This window comes from Schistosoma mansoni, chromosome 1 (assembly GCF_000237925.1).
Source record: "Schistosoma mansoni strain Puerto Rico chromosome 1, complete genome".
Taxonomy (NCBI): domain Eukaryota; kingdom Metazoa; phylum Platyhelminthes; class Trematoda; order Strigeidida; family Schistosomatidae; genus Schistosoma; species Schistosoma mansoni.
In genome coordinates, this window is record NC_031495.1 from 28,171,716 (window position 1) to 28,191,124 (window position 19,409).

The 19,409-nt window shown below is 34.1% G+C and overlaps 1 protein-coding gene across 1 annotated transcript in view; it reads right to left on the reverse strand.

Annotated features, from left to right (window-relative positions):
- Smp_172390 (putative udp-galactose transporter) overlaps window positions 1-19,188 on the reverse strand; it is a gene marked incomplete at both ends in the record, with an annotated part of 68,535 nt that extends 49,347 nt beyond the window's left edge. Inside the window, 5 exons of the mRNA XM_018793924.1 lie at window positions 4,830-4,943; window positions 8,471-8,846; window positions 15,108-15,307; window positions 16,588-16,681; window positions 18,958-19,188. Coding sequence (XP_018648388.1) covers window positions 4,830-4,943; window positions 8,471-8,846; window positions 15,108-15,307; window positions 16,588-16,681; window positions 18,958-19,188 — 1,015 coding nt within the window. The remainder of the gene's footprint in view (window positions 1-4,829; window positions 4,944-8,470; window positions 8,847-15,107; window positions 15,308-16,587; window positions 16,682-18,957) is intronic.
- Window positions 19,189-19,409: the final 221 nt, after the last annotated feature.

Sequence of the window (19,409 nt, forward strand, 5' to 3'; positions counted from 1 at the left end):
TAGTCTCAAAAGTTGTCATGTGTTGCCTACGGCCGTTGCCTTCTCCATCCCATTGGCTTTTGTTGCCAACCACTGCTCACGATCATCCCGTAGACTTCTGATTAACCTAGATCTGACTTGTTTACACTCTTCATCGTGTTCGAAGCCTGATGGGATAAGTTTACGAGAGTCTATTAGGGAGGTGTGTGTCGCGGAAAACCGCTGGTTTATCGTAACCCTCTGGTTCAAATCCCTAAGATATGTCGCTGCTGTAGCCATAGCAACACCTTTCTACGGACTAATTCCTTCTCCTTGTATCCTTATATAGAGCCTTCATTTAAGATATTACTATCACTGAAGTAACTACTTCTATAAATTTGGTGATCATCCTGTTGTGCTAATGAGGTGTGTCAACTCGGACTGTTGCATATATGTCTCTAATCCTACGCTGTAGCTGAATAACGGACTGAACATCTAGGTCAGCCTCGTTCTCAAAGTTGTCCACGAGTTACTTCAGTTGGCGAATGAACCTATTGTTGGTCGCCGGCTACCACGGGACTGCATTTATTAACGTCGCTCCACTGCCTTGTGGCCCAACGTTGCTTAGCTGCGGTGATCCGACGAGAACCGGTGCTTTCAACGTGGTGTGGTGGCCCACTTCACTTTGGGCACCTGGGCAGTATCACAGCCCTCACACAAATCTCATTTGTATCTCATATGTATCTGGTGCTTCCTTGTACCAGTATTTATGTCTTTAAATAAATAAACTGCCATGTGGATAAGACCTCTAGGTCGAAGGCTCAGAGGGCGGCTCCCTAAGAAAACCATCTGCCTCGGTTTGGGTATGCGGGTAGTATTCCAGCCCTCACACAAATCAAATGATGTGACGAATATATATATATATATATATATATATATATATATATATATATATATAGCCTCCTCGTATCAATCTTTGTGATTAAATAAATAAGGTCGAAAACCATGACTGAACGATAGAAATATAAATTCTTAATACTCTTGAGTTACGGCTTTATTCATGCAATACTAATGCACCAATGAACATAGATGAACGACTATTAGTCGTTTTTCAAGGTAAATGCTATAGGATTGTCCAGCTCTTTAACCTGGTTGGTGGACACGGAAAGTCCACCTAGGGGAGTTGGAAAACCCTGATTCCAAACCAATGATTTACACGGACTCCAGTATCCTAAGGGGACAAATGGCGTATGAACCAATTGTTGGTCACCAGCTACCATGGGACTGCATCTCCCCACGATGCTCCACTGCCTTGTGGATGAGACCTTTAGGTCGAAGGCTCCGGGTGTGGCCACTTAAGCAAACCACCTGCTTTGGTCTCGTCATCCAGGCAGTATCATAACCCATCCATAATTAAATGGAATGACAATTTTTCGGGTGGCGCATATATATCTGGTGCCCCCTTGTACCAATATTTGTGTTCAAATAAAATAGAAATAAATAAATGGTTCGTTATAAAGCATTCATTACGATCACCCATGTTTAAGGTTCTACTAAAGGCAATGGGATGTGTAGCCCGTCTTGCCAAAATACTTACTAACCACATAGATGAATGGCTTGTGCTAAAATCCAAGACTGGAGATCCTTAATTTTGTTGGTTGATAGATGAGCCACGAGTTTACTGTTTGTTAAGTCATGCTACAATTGGGTCAGACTAGGTTGTTCTCTGTAGTAGAACAATGCGAATTCCTCATCAAAATATTCGAATACATTGCGAATTTAGGAAAATATACTTTAGTAGGTATAAGTTAAAGTTGTTACACTCAGTGATCAGACCTGATCATTCACTTTAAGGACCATGATGCGTAAATAGTGATGACCCTACTGTGCGTAAAGCATCGTTTCCCTTGATTTCTTGACGATTCTTTAAGGTTCTTTGAGAAAAGGTCAGACAGGCAATAATGAACTAGTATACGAAGTTGATACTTGTAATTGTATCACACGCCCTCTTAAAGACCGAAAGGTAACTGCGACAAAAATGACGCAACATGTATACTAACAACTGCAAGGCCAAACATTAAATTACCGATTTCTGTGCGGTCAGCGGCTGAAGGAGAGCTATGATAAGTCCACGTGGATACTAGAAGATATCGCCCGCTTCAGTTGTTCGATTTACAATTAGCTCGTGAGCATAACGGCAAGTGTAACACTGGGTTTCCCAATTAGTTTGCATTTCAGATTGTAAATGATTTTGGTTTGAATGATTTGTAGTTGTCTTAGGGGTGAAAGTTTCTTATTTGATCCAAATTTATGCTCAATGCGTCGACAAATTCCCATCACATCATGCAAACTGGGGCCCCAGTGGTTAATGAAATGATAGGAGTCGGCCGACAACATATCGAGTCCGTGCTCTCGGACTTTCTGGAACACTCTTGTGAGTCATCTGTTCCAAAAGTCATGAAAAATAAGGGCATAAAAATGCCACAAGTATTCAGTTTGACGACACCTTAACCAGTAGCACCATTATAATCGAAATGTGCCAACCCAGTCAAATCGAAAATCAGGATTGAAGAGGTCAGAATATATATTTGATATTCTATCGATATATACAGAAGTGATCAATCTAAGCCGGATAGTGGTTGTAGATGTGAAGAATGGGGTACCCCCTAGTGATATGATGCGGACGCTTGACCGAGAGCCTTCAGTTAAGTGGGTTCGTTTAAACTGATGCTGTCAGCATCAAATGTCGAATATTTACAGAGCTATTGATTTTGTGGATTTATTTACAGCTGCGGGCATCTCGAGTGTAAAACTGTTGATAAGTACCTCAAAAGCCACCATCATTTTGTTCCTCAAGATGGGTAGTTTTTCTCAAACCACTTATCTTAGGATCCAACCTGGCTGAAATCCTTCGAACCATCTCCTAAAATTCGCGGCTTTCTTTAGATAAGGTGGTCACGAATGTACAATACTCGAGGTATGATTGGATGAACACAACAGAAAAAGTTAATGAGGTCTTACATTATATGCGTGACCGGAAGATCTATGCACTGACAACAAGGTCTCAAAGATCCCAGTAGCTTCTCCATGAATCTGAACAGTGAGTAACTCAACATTATTCATTGTGTATGTATCCGTACTTAGGTAGACGACATTCGTCCCAATGAACCTGGAGACTTTGAGTGACAACAGTCAAGTCCCTGGCCATTATGTAAGTTTTCATAAGTTTTTATGGGGATGTGAACTGTCAGTGGTTCTATACTCACCGTCCTGTATAGATTTCCATATTTTCTTATCATGAGCAAATGACAAGGTCGGCAATGATTGTAAAATATAAAAATCATTCCCATCTGACAGGTTGCAGTTCATAGGACAACTATCTTTTTTGAAGTCTGGAAACGTTGAAGGGTTCATAGGGCAAGCAAAACATTACTGAGCAAAAGTCAAGCCATTCATTGAAACGAATCTCTCTGTATCCCAAAATAATGATCACTGAGGGACAAGTCGTTCGTGGAATCCAGTTGAGGACAATGACGACTTACAAGAGTTCTCGAAAGAATATCATGGGACTGGCATATTCAGCAACCAGTTGTCCTTGTATATTCCATCATTTTCTCCCTACTGTAGTGTAAGTAAGTTCTCAAAATAAGTAGTTCTGTAAGCAGTCGACAATGATGCTGACCACATTCGTTTTATCTGACACACCCTAGATGAAGACGTTAGGTCGAGCATCTGCATCAGGTCACCAATGTGTACGCCGTGCTACGCAACCCTCGCGAAAAATTGTTGGCCTAACTAGAAATCTCGCTATGTCAACTACCTTCCAATTATGTGTTCAAACCTCTTCACTCCTGTCTCCCGTTCTGACTGGGAACAATCAACTGAAATGTTATAAACAACAGCGTTGTCAAGCCTTATATATCCGTGTAATGTTTAGTTTTTAAATAAACCACTTTTGTGGTTGTAGGATCATTTTGGTGTGTATACGGCTATATATGTATGAAAATCACCTTACGCATACATTCAGTGATGTAAAATGTCTTCGTTTCCCCTATCTATTTACGATATCGTTTCCATTGATCTCTCTATCCGGGTGTATTTAATTCGTCTTTTGTTTTCCGAATCGTAATAAATTCTTTGAAGGCACTGAGGTTTCAAATATGGTGTCACCCTTTCTTTTCTTTAGATTTTAATTTCTCACGGCTGCCATTTTGAGAGACTTTGTTGTTAATTGTACCTAGTATATTTGAATTTATCTATGATTGATGAATACCTTATTTTCCCGTTTCATAGGAGGACTTATAATATCATACAGGTAACCAGTTGCGCTTTTTCTTGAATTTCTTGAGTGAATAATGCTTATAGTTCATTGTTCGATTATGTAACGATTTTATTAGTCATATCCTTATCCTTTACGGACAGGATATTGTTCCCGTTTGTCTAGTAATTGTTTCGTATTTCCAACGCTTCAGTCGCCAAATATTTCATCGCTTCCTACATAAACCACTATTGCATTAGGCGAAAGTACCCACTGTTTGTTTCGTGCCTATATTTACTTATTTACGTACTACACGTTTACGATATTATGTGCAGTTCTCTATGATTGCTTACTATCTAATTTCGAGATATTTAAAATGCGGTGTGTCAACGAGGTATTCCAGCCACTTGGCAATTTACTAAGTGCTGAAATGGCATCAAAAAACTCTACGTCATAGATGCTTTTTAATATTTTGTAAATGCTATGGACAAAGAAGTATACGTAAGTTACATCCAATTAAGTACAATCCTTCTGCGAATCTAACTCCCATCGCTTGTCTAGACAAGTTTTCCGGGTCTTTTTAGCTGTTTGTGGTTACAGTTTTAGTTTTTACCTTTTCGTTTTTCTGCATGATCATAGAGAGATAAGTTTGTGAATGTTAGCGATATCTGATAAAGCGCAGTTAATCGTTTAATTTGTTGAGTATAATCCATCCATTGGCGTTGAACTGAAATTATGTAATTGAATAACTAAAGTTATCTTACGTCGAGATTATACTATTTAGGGATTCCCTACGCTTTCTAACCTCGTTCTGGTAGTTACATTCATCTTCATTTATATCATACCTAGAGCACAGATAGTAGTTTCACGTAAAGATGCCGTACTTCAGGAAACACGAACAGTAGAGGTTGTCATAGAAATTGGAGCGTCTGAACTATTGCGAGTTGTGTGTTCACACTGAGGTTACCTTACCTGGAGCGCGTATGTTGATCCAGTTTTAATTGATTCACACACCAGTTCCACCGAAAGGTAGTTATACCTGAGTCGTCAGTAAACGAGAAATAGTGCAGGAGTACTAACCAAAATTGAAGGTTGTGGGTTTTAGTCCTTAATTTATGCGGTTTTCGTCAATGTAAACTACTAGGTAAAATTCTTGTTTTGTGAGACGATTTCACCCCTTTGTCATTAATAATAACTTACCTATTAACCCTTGTTGCCCCCAATGGAGCATAGGCCACCGACCATCATTCTCAAACCCACTCTGTCCTAGGCCTTCTCTCCTAGTTCTATCCATTTTTTGTTCACTCTTCTCATGTCTGTCTTCATTTCTCGGCGTAATGTGTTCTTTGATCTTCCTCTTCTCCTTTAGCCTTCAGGATTCTATGTGAGAGCTTGCCTTGTGACACAATTGGGTGATTTCCTCAATGTGTGTCCTATCCACTTCCAGCGCTTTTTCCAGATTCCTTCCTCCGCTAGAATCTGGTTTGTTGTCTCCCACATTGGAATGTTGCTGATCGTGTCTGGCCAACGGATCCGAAGTGTCTTGCGTAGACGACTGTTAATACACACCTGTATCTTCCGGATGGTGACTTTCGTAGTTCTCCAAGTTTCCGCCCCATACAGTAGAACTGTCTTGACATTCGCATTGAAAATTCTGATCTTGGTGTTGGTTGACAATTGATTTGAGTTCCAGATATTCGGTTTTAAATATGCAGCTTTCGCTTTGCCGATCCGCGTCTTCACATCTGCATCAGATCCACCGTGTTCATCAATAATGCTGCCCAGATATGTAAAGGTTTCCACATCCCTCAAAGCTGCTCCGTCAAGCGTAATTCGATTGATGCATGCTGTATTGTATCGGAGAGTCTTGATTTTCGCTTTGTTTATATTAAGACCTACTGCTGCTGAGGCTGTTGCTACGCTGGTCGTCTTCTGCACTTGTTGTTGCGTGTGTGATAGAAGAGCCAGATCACCTGCGAATTATAAATCGTTCAGCTGCATCCAGGCTGTCCACTGTATCCCGTACTTCCCTCCAGATGTTGACGTTTTCATGATCCAGTCGATCACCAGGAGAAAGAGAAAGGGTGAGAGTAAGCAACTTTGCCTAACACCGGTCTTTACCTCGAATGAGTCAGTTAATTGTTCTTCATGAACGATTTGGCAGTTTAATCCATCATAGGAATGCCGTATGGTATTAACTAACGAGGTATGGCAACTTGGACCGATGCATATATGTGCCTGGTCCTACGTTGTAGCTGACTGACTGACTGAAATATCTCTCAGGCACGCCGTAGTGTACAACAAGAAGCCTTTATAGTGTTGTCTTGTCCACGCCATCAAATGCTTTCTCGTAGTCAATGAAGTTGATGTAGAGTGATGAATTCCATTCGATTGATTGTACTACAATGATACGAAGAGTTGCGATTTGGTCTGTACACGATCTATCCTTACGAAATCCAGCTAGTTGATCTCGAAGTTGGGCGTCTATGGAATCTTTCATCCTGTTTAACAATACTCTGTTGAAGACTTTTCCTGGTATTGAGAGAAGAGTGATGCCCCTGTAGTTATTGCACTTGCTGAGATCCCATTTTTGGTATTTTCATCAGAGGTCCTTGTTTCCAGTCTGTTCATGCTTGTTTTTCATCCCAAATCTTACCAAATAGAATGTGGAGTATATTTGCTGCCACATCTGCTTCTAGTGCCTCTGCTGGAATGTTGTCTGGTCCCGCCGCTTTTGATTTGTCTGATGGCCATGCTGATAATTATTATTAATATAATAGATATTATATCCTGAAAATAATAGTTACATAATTCATGTCAGTTTACAGACATAATCAGCTTGATATAGATGCATTTGGTTATGACTGCCTATTTTACTAAATATATATATTCACGGCTCAATTATACTAACTGAATAACCGTAGGGTGGTTATTTGAGCAGCAAGTTAGTGTAAAAAGAAAGATTTATGTAGCATTAAAATGAGGTACGATTCAACGGATATTAAGGAAGCACTGATTTAAGCATTTCTGTATAATTTATCGTTATTAAGCTTAATCCTATAGTTAACATATAAGTCCACCGAATTATTCATTTCTAATAATTTCAGACATTTCATCAGCATACATTTGATCTGCTACACACACTGAGTGGAATTACAAACAATCAGCTATGGTTGTTGATTTTATCCAACTTCAATAAAACATACAAGAAATTAGTATTGGTGAAAATGGTAGCCATAGTTAACATACAATTATCAGATGAGGCACTTGTTAAATGTATGTCAACCTTGAACCGACATATTATATATCATGTTGCATGGAATTCGAATGAAAAGCTTTGATAAATGAAAAGTTTTAACGTATCGCAATTATATAGTACTTATCTTTAGACTCCATAGAATGACAATTGATGTGTTTTCTTCCCTAAAATTACTATTTGTTACAAAACAAGTGGAAGTTCACTTTTAATGACTGCCTCCATTTTGAAATGTCTTACAAAAATGGAAGGGAGTAACAGATTGTTTCGAGTTGAATCACATTACTAAAGATTTGGAAACTATGATTCGAACAGGGTGATGGGAATGGTCATTGTAAATCTAAAGAAGTAAATTGCTTAAAACAGTAACTTAAAAAGTTTCTCCACTGTCCTGTAGACGACAATACATCTGATTAAAATACTTGAGGATATAATATAGGTCAATCTTGCTGGTTTGTTTTCAATATAGAAGTTGTACCGAAATCTATAGGTAAATTGTAGTAACAAAATAATAAACAAAAACGTGAAAGCATCTCAGTTAGAACACACATATCTGAGGCCATACAAATATATTAAGAAGTATATTTTACTCAAAGAACTACTCGACAATACACATAGAAAGAGGAAAATAACATGAGAAAATAAATAAACGAATAATACTAGATTTTTCTCTGTGGACATGTGCGAAACACACATCATAATAAGGCAGTAAGCTAAAATATCACAGAAAACGAATGACTGTTATTTATAAAAAGCATTACAATATGAATGTATACCCTATCTAATGGGAATCTAAAATGAGTGATTTAATGTCACAAATATACTTATATGTATATACACAAATAAACAGAATTCTGGTCTTTAAAACAAGAAGTACAATAAATAGCGTGTTAACATGGAAATCTTTCTAACAAAATTGAAAAAACGAAATGAATGTTAGAAAGAGAAGAGGAATAACTTAAACAGGAAACAATAATGAATCGATAGCTATCACTTACCATCAAGTATACCACAAATTTCCAGTGGAAGAGGTTTTTTCTGACGTAAAAACATTTTTAAGAATAAACCAAAGAAAACAACCACTACACCACATATAGCAACCGGGTGTAATTCATGAGAGAAAATAATACATGAAAGTATCATAGATAGGCCAAGTCTTAATGTCATGATTAATACAAATGTGGCCGCTCCAAATTGAGATAAAGTAAGAAAAATGAACAATTGACCAAATGCTGAACACAATGATGATGTTAAAACATCAAAAATAAATTTAGGATGATTTAATCCAAATAGTATACATGAAATTAATTCACTATGTCCAATTAATGAGATTAAAGTGAGAAATGTAGACCAAATATTGACACCAGCCATCACCTAGAAAGAAATAGACGGAAAGCTAAAAGGTAAAGTTTCTTTAGTACAAAAATTAATGTACAAGTAAAAACAAGCAATTTATAACAATATTAGCTGGACGAGATCAAAAGTTGATTTCCAATGTTTGATCAAACTGGATAGATGCTAAACATTGGGTTTAGATGCTCCAAAGTGATTTCCAAAAATCATTAATACGAAGTAGAAAATTTTTTTAAAGTTTGTCAAGCAAGCATTTATGTTATGTATGTAGTTTTAAAGTGACAGTTTTATTACCCCACTTTAGTTAAGAATATCGGAAAAATTGGCCAACATTATAAACGACCAAACAAAAGACGTGTTTAATAGCCTGGTGGATAAACCTGGAAATGATTACTATGTTTTATACAATATATTTTAATTCCATTCAAGAAATCTCTTATCAATAAACTGAAGATAAAATAAATTAACATTTCCTTTGACTTGGATTAATCGATAAATATATTTATTGAATAGAGCACTTTATATAGAAGGAACTATTAGTTTTGTGAAAAAAGTAGGCTGACTTGCTTAGTAAAGCCAGCTAGTAAGTGAAATAAGTATCATCGATGAAACTCGTGCTACGACATGGTTAGTGGGGTTGACCTTATCAGTCTAATGATAAGGTTATCGCTTCAAAGTCTATAGATTATAAGCTCGATTTGATGTGGGCTCCTATGTGTGCACTTCTGAAAAGTAAAGTGATCCCCGGTTTTAATTGTTTTCCAGATGGTGTTAGTTGGTAACGAAAAACTGCTTCCCAACTAAAGAATGTTAAAAATTTAGCGTAATACAGTGGTTTCAGTTGCTAATTATGACAAGTAATTAAATATATATGTCGCTCTCATAATATATATATATCCGCAACAAATTTACTCTATGAGAGAGTTACTAAGATTTTTAGCTGATTATTTCATATGAAACACTTAGACCACTTGAAATAATCTACTGTTGAAACAAAGTAAAAGTATTCAAGATAATATGACTAATTAGTAAAGCAAATGCGAATCTAAGTTATAAATCAACTTCTGTACACAGAATATTTAACAACACTCAGGGCTTTTTAATGCTCAGTAAATTAGGCGTTAACTAATCTATTATTAGTATGAATTGCATTACTAGTGGAATAGTTTCATGAAAAAACCGGTTAGAATAATTTAGAATGGATTATAAACAATCCATACATCTACGTACACATGTTCACACTGATGCACTTCTCACTCTTCTATTAGGATGTATTCTCATAAAAATGTAAGATCAAAAATATTTGCATAGTTTATTGATTAAAATTTGAATAATTCATTGGTTGGCTTCAGAAGCTGATATTAGAAACTATGTCGTAAACTATTGAGATGAAAACCAGCTCTAAAATAGGATGGAAGAACACTATAGTTATAAACAGATTACATGTCTTAACTTGATTATATGGAAGTATGTACTTTGTAAACAAATAAATTCCATGTCAATAATCAATCCATTTGACAAACAAAGTATTAAGAAATAAGCTAATCCCTTTAACTGGGCTTACTACAATGGGTTAATTTGAAACTATCGAATAAAATATTAGCATTGATTCGATCCGACAACTATTTTTGGGCAATTGTGTTGTTATATGACATAAATGTCGATTAATGCACATACATAACTCAGCCAATAACAAGGTTATAGTTTTATAATTGTGTATGAATAAGATTTATTGTTTAATAGAGTAGTGAGGAAAAAATCTTAAATCTATCGTTAATTCTTAACTATTAAGCCTTAATTATTTATTAATATTATTGACTAGTTTAAATAATATCATACTACGAAATTCTTATCTAGAAGATTAATCAATGTATTATGGAGATAGTTATTTGAATTATACTATAAACAACATTGTATGAAGGTCTGAAACTACTTTTTAGTCTTTGTAAGAAAAGTAAACATTTCAAAAAATTATTACGACCTAAACTAGGGGTTAAATCTCTGGATTCGGTTTTCAGACGCCAAAATTATAGTAAAGTTTCATTTGCTGTTTGAAACTTTAGACATAATTATTGTCATCACTATCTGTCTGTTTATATATAAGAGTTTGTGGAGTGGAAAACTAGTGTGACTCAGTGGTTGAAATCTGATTGGTTGAACGAAAGAATTACAAGTTCTATGATCCACAAAAGACGATAATAGAAGTTCAAGAAGCACCTAAGTTATATATTATTAACTAAATATTCACTTTACAGTCAGTGCAAAAAATTATTAACGAAAATGTATAACAAGCCATAACACCGTGTAAGTTTAATTTAACAAATTAAATGGATTGAATCATGATCATAACTTTAATAGCTCCATATGTATATTATACATTTTTTTTAAAAAACATTACGATGAAGGGAGCCTATAACATAGTTATGCAAATGTGAAAATCAAGCGGATGTAGGACGGGTATACAGTATGGTTCATATATTTAAGATTTTGCAAAATCGATTAAGATATATCAGTTTCTAAAGATGATAAAAGTGATCTATTTGTGTACACAACTTCCAAATACCACTGTGAAGATGGATCTATCCTACCTAGGTCACAGAAAATGAAGAATGTTTACCAATAGCTCTCACAAAATAAGTGATTTATAATCACAATTTATTCAATTGTATCACATGGAATACTCAACCACAGTATAGCAATTATTTTAAATAAAACCAAAGTTGAACAGTTTATGGTAGTACATGAAACTACGTGATATTATATTTCTTTTTATAAATACGTTAATTAAGGCAAAATTGGCTAATAGTAAAAAAGATGGATCATTACTCTGAAGCAGAAAAATACGTGAGAAACATACTTACTTATTTTGACTTGAATACTAAAAAATATTGAAATCTAATTAAAACTTTAGAAAATTGCTTTCAATTTAACTAGTTAGTAAATATTTACTGAAGTATGTACTGAATTTCTTGCCAAAGTTTGTCAGACTTAAAGTCCTTCAAACCGTTGAAGCACTCGCCATCCAGATTAAGAAGCCAGAGCTATGCGTACAGAAGAAATATCTCCAACCGCTTCTCCTCCCCCGCCAACTTCAAGGTCAATTAGTCAGTAGTAATCTTAGCCATTGAATGACCTAATTTGACTGTTGTGATTACAAACTTTCGTAGTCAAATATAATTATTTCCGTTATTTTTCACTAGTCTTTATATTATTATTATTATTATTATATTGGCTTAACATCATACTTGATCTCCCCAATACATGATTCACTTCGCATTCATCTCACTTTATTGTCTTACTAAATTTTTACACATTATAGTCTTCCACTAAACATTTGATCGAATTGTAATTGTATTATTATTTCTCTTACACTATCTGGCCTATATTAATTCGGATCATGGATCTTAAAATTTCACTTAACATAAAGGCTGATTCAAGTTAAAATTACATATGCGTCATAGCAACATTAACAATTTTATTCTATTTTGTTTGACAATCCTAAATTCACACGCTTTAACTTTAAACGATGTTGAAAGCATGAGTCAATTGAAGCTAGACCACCAAGGAAAACCTGGAAGCACTGAACGGCCGTTTAAACGATGTACTTTGCCCTTAACCCGGACATTTTTTGGATTATTAATTTGGATATATAATCGTAGAACCTGAAGAGAACATATCGAAAATATTCTTCGTTCAAATATTAGTCTTTTAATATGATGGGGGGTCTTTAAACAATTAAAGAGTTGTTAAATTTAAAAAAAATGTGGTTACAAATGTCTCATTAATTAGCATATGGTGTTTTTATGATTGTTATTGGTGAAGAGTGTTAGAGTTTTACAATTATTACGTAGTACAAATGTACACAATATCCATCATTTATGTCTGTAGGAAGATAATGAAAACTTATTTTTTAACAATGGTTATATTGCTGAAATATTCTTTGAATTAAGTTGGTGTTCCATTTGATTATATTGATGATTGTTGGTGAAAATTCAATTAAAATTAATTTAAACCAAGACCTAAATTTGCCAACTTTGAGTTGTGCAATTTTTCTTAAAACATAGCAAAACTCACCCATCACATAGTTACCGAGACTAGACTACGAGGGACATCTATTGTCAGGCAAACAAAATAGTAATAATGCTCATTCGCTTAAAATTTCATCGATAGAGTAGGATGCTAAGTGTTAGCCTAATAACTTGATATGCTCGATGCTATTACTAGTTCACCTTACTCGGTAAATGGAACGAAGGTCAATGACACAGTGACACGATAGGCCAATTCTAATCAGTTGTCCCCTGCCCTGCTAACTAGATCAAGGAGTCTTGATGAGGTGTACAGAATGTATTCGACAAGCACCTACAGAATACGAGGTCACTAAGCATACAAATCAAGTTTATTTATACAATGATAGAAACGCCCTTGGGAGAGCCACAAAATAGCGTACTAAAAAAATCCGTCAACCAATGACAGTCAAGGAATTCCGAGTGGGAAATGTAAGCTGTAGGTCAACTAAGCGTCTTTTGGAGCGAAAACATAAAATTCAAATTTTCAGGATAAAATAGCAAAATTAGGACCTTTTCTAAGTGAGTTCTGGGGATCTAGCGTCCTCAGCATAACTTGAGCTAAGAATGTTAAAGAAAATAGCACATAGATTGTTGATGCAGTCATAAAGAGTATGTACATATCATTAACCCAGATGTGGGTAATCTATATCCAAGATCCCGACTGTGGTTCATCAACAAATCCCATGCAGCCAGCAAAACCATTTAGAAATATGAAAAAATTGAGTAAAACTGAGGTTATTTTAAACTATTTTCAGGAAGGAAATTAATATAAATGTTTGGAATTAAACTCAATCCACCATCTAGGCAACTTGAAGGATTTCCCAACATTGGGTAAGACAAACGGTCTTACCAATATCTGCTCAGGGACGTAGTAACTGGATATCAGTGTATAAGAACAAGAAAAGGTTGCATGGCGTCTAAACCGCAGTTTAATTTGGTGACTCAGTCACTTTCTTTCGACATTGCTACAGTTAATAATAATCTTTAAAAGCAAATAATAGATCTTCAGGTTAACGACAACTTAAAGGAACGTCCCAAACATGCAAATTCGATTGAGTTCTGTTCGTCATGACAGGATAAACTGATAATGTAAATTGTATAGCACGTAAAGTGTTCGTTTTGTTGGGTCTACTTACCCTTGTGGCAAACAAGCGTTTTTAATTTGTGACCGATAATTTTAAATTTAAACGTCAACTAACGGGTGCAAATCTCAAATACCAAATAGGTTAAACGAAGTGATTATTATTATAATGCATTAGTGGAAAAAACTTTGAACAGTTGTACTCACATCTATAAAGTAACACTGTTGAAACGATGGTTGTTAATGTAGAAGTGAATCTCTTTAACAAATATTACATATTTGTGACTGAATTAAAAATATCTTACACACTGTATATGGTGACTTGATGTTGTGTGTTTCCCAAGAAACTTAACTAACTTCGGTTTAATTTTGTACGTGAACGTTATGAACGCTGTGGTGAAAAGTATCAAATCAGAACGAAGCAATCATTCAATGCTGCGTAGGGGGGGTAGTTATTTCAGACTACGGAGTTGACTTTATTCTAAACTGATAACTTAAAATAGAAGTGGATTACTAATGTAAAACGCAAAGTCGCACTATGTTTAAGCTTTTATAATTGTATATTTTTTTAAATAATGTGAAGAACAATTCTTGAGGAAGGGATAAATATCTGTGAATTTGTAGGGCGTTTGCTTTTTGATGTTCATTGTCTGTACGGTATTAAGCATTTTCGAGCATTCCTCTGTTTATTTAGTGGATGAGTGCTGTATTTAAGAGCATCAATTTTTTTTACTTAGGATTTTATTTTAAATTAAAACTTTTACTCTCCTTACGTTTCTCGAGCACCAAGTTGGGATGTATTACATTGGCGTGTTCATAAAAGACATTTATATAGTAGTAGATGATTGAAATGAAATCACTCGTGAAAATTATGCTCTTATATGCAGCACTCAACCATTAAATGAACGAAAAAGTTTTTGAAAATGCTAAACATTGTACTTTTATTGAATCTTGAAGAATGTTTATCTTCACACCAGAACTTGACAGACAGTGATTTAAATTTTCAAGATAAAAAATACTGTGCTATAATACAGTTAAAAATAAACATTGCTTATTAGTAAAATATTGAGTCATATTAGTGAATATGAAGCAAAATAACAATTTTTTCATGAAAACTTTAATCAGTTTACTGACTTGTAAAGAAGTGATTTTGTATGCTTGAAACATGTAATCTTGCCAATTTGATGTGAAGGAATCACAGACAATATAGCCAATAATCAATAGATATCCACTAAATGATAATAGAAATTCAGTATTATCAGTCTTTTCTTTTGAAAGTTGAGTTTGTTCAGGATTAGTGTAAAAAAACATAACCATACCTAAACAAATAATAGCTGAAATTGGTTTTTTAAGAAGAAAAGTAGAGGAAGAATAAAAGGTATTCAGATAAAATAGTGACACAATTAACAATTTTATAATATTACAGAATGATACGCATGACATATTTCAACAATGTGATATAGTCCTATGAATTAATCTGTGACAAAACACAGAATGACAAGTGTTGGTACATAAAATTAATTGACTTTAAAATAATTTCTCTTATTAAATTCTAGGAAATTTTTCCCTATTTTTACATTAACAATTGAAGGTTGTAGAGAATTGAGCTGAAGAGAAGTTTTGCAATCGACAGTTAATTATCTACCGTTAGTGTAAATAAAATTGGGTTAAACGGGGTAAAATAACCGGACAAACTTAAAATCCATCAAGTAGACCATGATGGAACCAAAATATGATATCAATGCAACTCTATGTAGTTTCTAGTAAGCTACGAAAATTTTTATTGTACAGTGCGAAATATTTACTCGAACTAAATGGGAGAAAATTAAACCAATCAAATATTTTATTGAGATCACATCTATTTAAGTTCGAGAATCATTGGAAACTTGGGAGTATTGGACAGTCGTTTCATGATCCAACAATCTCTACAATCCTTTGACGATAATTGAAGTATTTATGTATGCTGTCAAGTTTTAACCTACTCAGATACTAATTCATTGGAATAAAATGGTGTCGTATCATTTGGTTAAGTTAATATGAGAGAACACAACTTATAGGATTTCAGCCGTGGACATATAAGTAATATGGTATATTCTTCTTATCCAGATACCACCAAAATATACAGATCAATTTTGATTAGATCAAAATTCAATATATACACATATTATAGATATCGTCTTACAGTTGTGAAATTGGCAAATTAACTAAATCCAGTGTACGATAATTGACTTATGTTACGCACATTCACTGAATAAGATTCTACATTGCCTATATCAGTGTATTATACGAAAACATTGTATCGATAGGTTCATTTGTCGATAAACTGACGTGAATTCTTTAGGTAATACAAAGAAATAGCTATAATCTACCTAATTTTTATAAGTTGGTTCATTCATGAATACAGAACATTATTTATCGTAAGGTTATATACTAGAATCGACATATCATGAAAATATAATTAATAAACAACCACTTCGATAATTCACAACTAACGATAATACTATAACACAGTTCAAAACAAAACCCAATCACTGGACACTTCCGACATGATCATATGAATAAAAAATAAGTCAACAGAAAAACCAACACTAAATATGAATAAACAATTACTTACCAGCTGTAAAATAATCTTGCCAACTATACAATTTCTTTTGAATAAATCTACCCATAAACATTACTGGTAAAACCTTGCAAGCTTTGAGAATAACCTGAAATTTAAATGAAAATTAGAATTACGTATATTTGTAACTTTTAATAATCATTTAAAAATGAACTTAAAGTGAGTTTCTACAGTGATTAGTTGTTGTTTCTTTTCTTGATATAGTAACACTAGATTAAAGTAAACTGTATGTTGTATGTATTACACGGAGTATTTACGGATTAAGCCACTAAACAAATAATTTTTCAAAATTAAATTATGATAAATCCATGAATGTGAGGTTTCCAGTCCTCATCAGTTAAATACCAAGGATGGTTACATCAATGACTCTACATGAACCGCTCATTATTTCAAATAACATCTAAATACTAAGAATGTAAAACACTTAATGACATTATCAAGTTACAAAATGCAAAGATTATTATTAGGTAAACACAAAATCAAACCTTTAAATTAAGATTACACACAAATTATTTCGATATTTCCTTAGTGTAATAATTTTACTTCGGATTTAATTATATCATGTTGTAGTAAACGAAAACACAAGTGGGGACAATCAAATGTATTTGAACATAAAATTGCAGAACGTCTTAGTAAAATCTAAGAACCATACGGTAAATACTTCATTTGCGAAATGTCAATCAATCGTCTTATACTTTATTGTTCTTTCGTTTTCACATCAATCATTCTCTGTTCTCGTTCTCTTCTATCTTCTTAACCTTCTGCCGCCAGGCATTTCACTTCCGATTGATGATACATACTACTTATATCTGTCAACATCCGTAGCACACACCACAGTGTTACATAATCCTTATTAAATTATGGGTTTGTGTGTAATTGATTAATTTAAGGATGGTTTTAACCATACACTAAATTTAGCTAAATAACCATTGAAAAGTAAGGGGTATTTATTAAAATATTGATGTGCACTGCCAAGAATTCCCATACGACAATGAAGCAGGTATACAGAGCTCCCCTAGATTTCAATGGTTTGAATAAATTATATCTGTTGTGTAATTAGAGTAAGCTTTCGTTTTTTTCTGATAACATACTATTGGCCAATATTCTTTGTGCATAATATACCTGGTTAGTGAATTATTATTTTTAATGGTGACGAGTTTGGGGTAAACAAGTTTTACTTCAGCTTTAAGTTCATTTATTTATCTAAATTTCAGACAATTAAACATTATATGTGTTAGAGAAAGATAAGAAAGAAAACATTTGTTGTGGTTAAATAAGAATAATGGAACAAATCCCCGAAGTTAGGACTGGTATTATTTATCATGTCTAGGCTTCTATTACAGTTAATATTATTTCTTCGCTTTCTCTTGTCATTTAATTAATTATGTTGCTGTGCTGACGTGAGGACTTGGACCAGTAGACACTTGCGTCAGATTCAGTGTTGATTACGGTTGACTGATTAGCAACATGAGCTATGTCACGAATTACAAACGAGTCAGAAAAAGTTCAAGTTTTAGTGGAAATCGGTAGTTACGGTCAGGGTGCAGGTTAATAAAAAAAATGACATTTTGAACAGACTTAATAAAGCATTAAGTTTTATACTGTTCATTTGATGCTGGAATTTTCACAAACATCAGAAACAATTACTAATTGGATATGGTAGTACCAAGTAAATGATACCTAATTTGTCAAAAATTTTGTTTTTTAAACCGTTATACATACCGTGACTTTTCATCAGTTTATCATCATTTCTAGAGACATAAAATTCCTTTTGAAAAGTCCCACCTTACTTGTAGTTTTCATCGCATTAGTATCATATTACACTAGCCGTTCAATTTATTTAGCACTATTAGATCAGCTTTCATATCAGAATTATCTACCATCGTCCTTAATTGTAGATTTTAATAACATATATCACAACAATATCACAATAAAATCATTGTGTTGTATCCATCATTGTTGAAACATCCCACATTGTTATAAATGTGTTCATCGATGAAATAAAGAAGGAATATTGTCAATTCCCAACAAAGAGATGCTGAATAGTAGGCCTAATCAGTGGTAGCAACTTTTTTTAAATATTGGGTGGTAAAATACTTATCAATAACTCTTACTATTAGAGTAAACGAATAGAGAGAATATTTATGTAAAAACTCGATACCCGAAAAGGAAACCCCATTTAAGCAATACAGAACGCAAGAATGTCACAAACAAAGGCTGACTGCCTAAGATATATAACTAAAAAAAATCCAGCATCTATAACATGAGTCATTACCACAACAGAAAAAAAGTGCGAAACACACAACTGAAGCCAAATTCACCATAAGTTTTCATTGACAAAAAGTTAGTGTTTGAATAACTCACCTGACTAGGAAAGGAAATATAAATGAGGGCCTCATACTGACACCAGCTACTGATTACATTACTGAGAGATGCATATGCAAACTCAATAAAGGGAGCTTTTCGACCTTTTTTCCAAGGGTTAACAAGTAATCCCATATATAGAAAGTGTAGAGGTATCAAAATAATTAATGCCATCGCACGATTACAGAAAACAAGATACTGTGGACTTTTAAACCTCTCATTGTCATACATTTTGGTCATGATTCTTTCCTGCAGAAAAGCAAAGAGACTTTAACCTTGAGCAATAAAAACAATCAACTTTTACATAACGGAAAAGTCAACGAATTTTTCTGTTTAGATCATAGAAATCCATGATAATAATAATAATAATAATAATGTATGCAATCTAGCAGTCATTCATTTTTTTCTATTTCTTATAAAATCTTTTTCTAAAAAACTTCAAAATCATAATA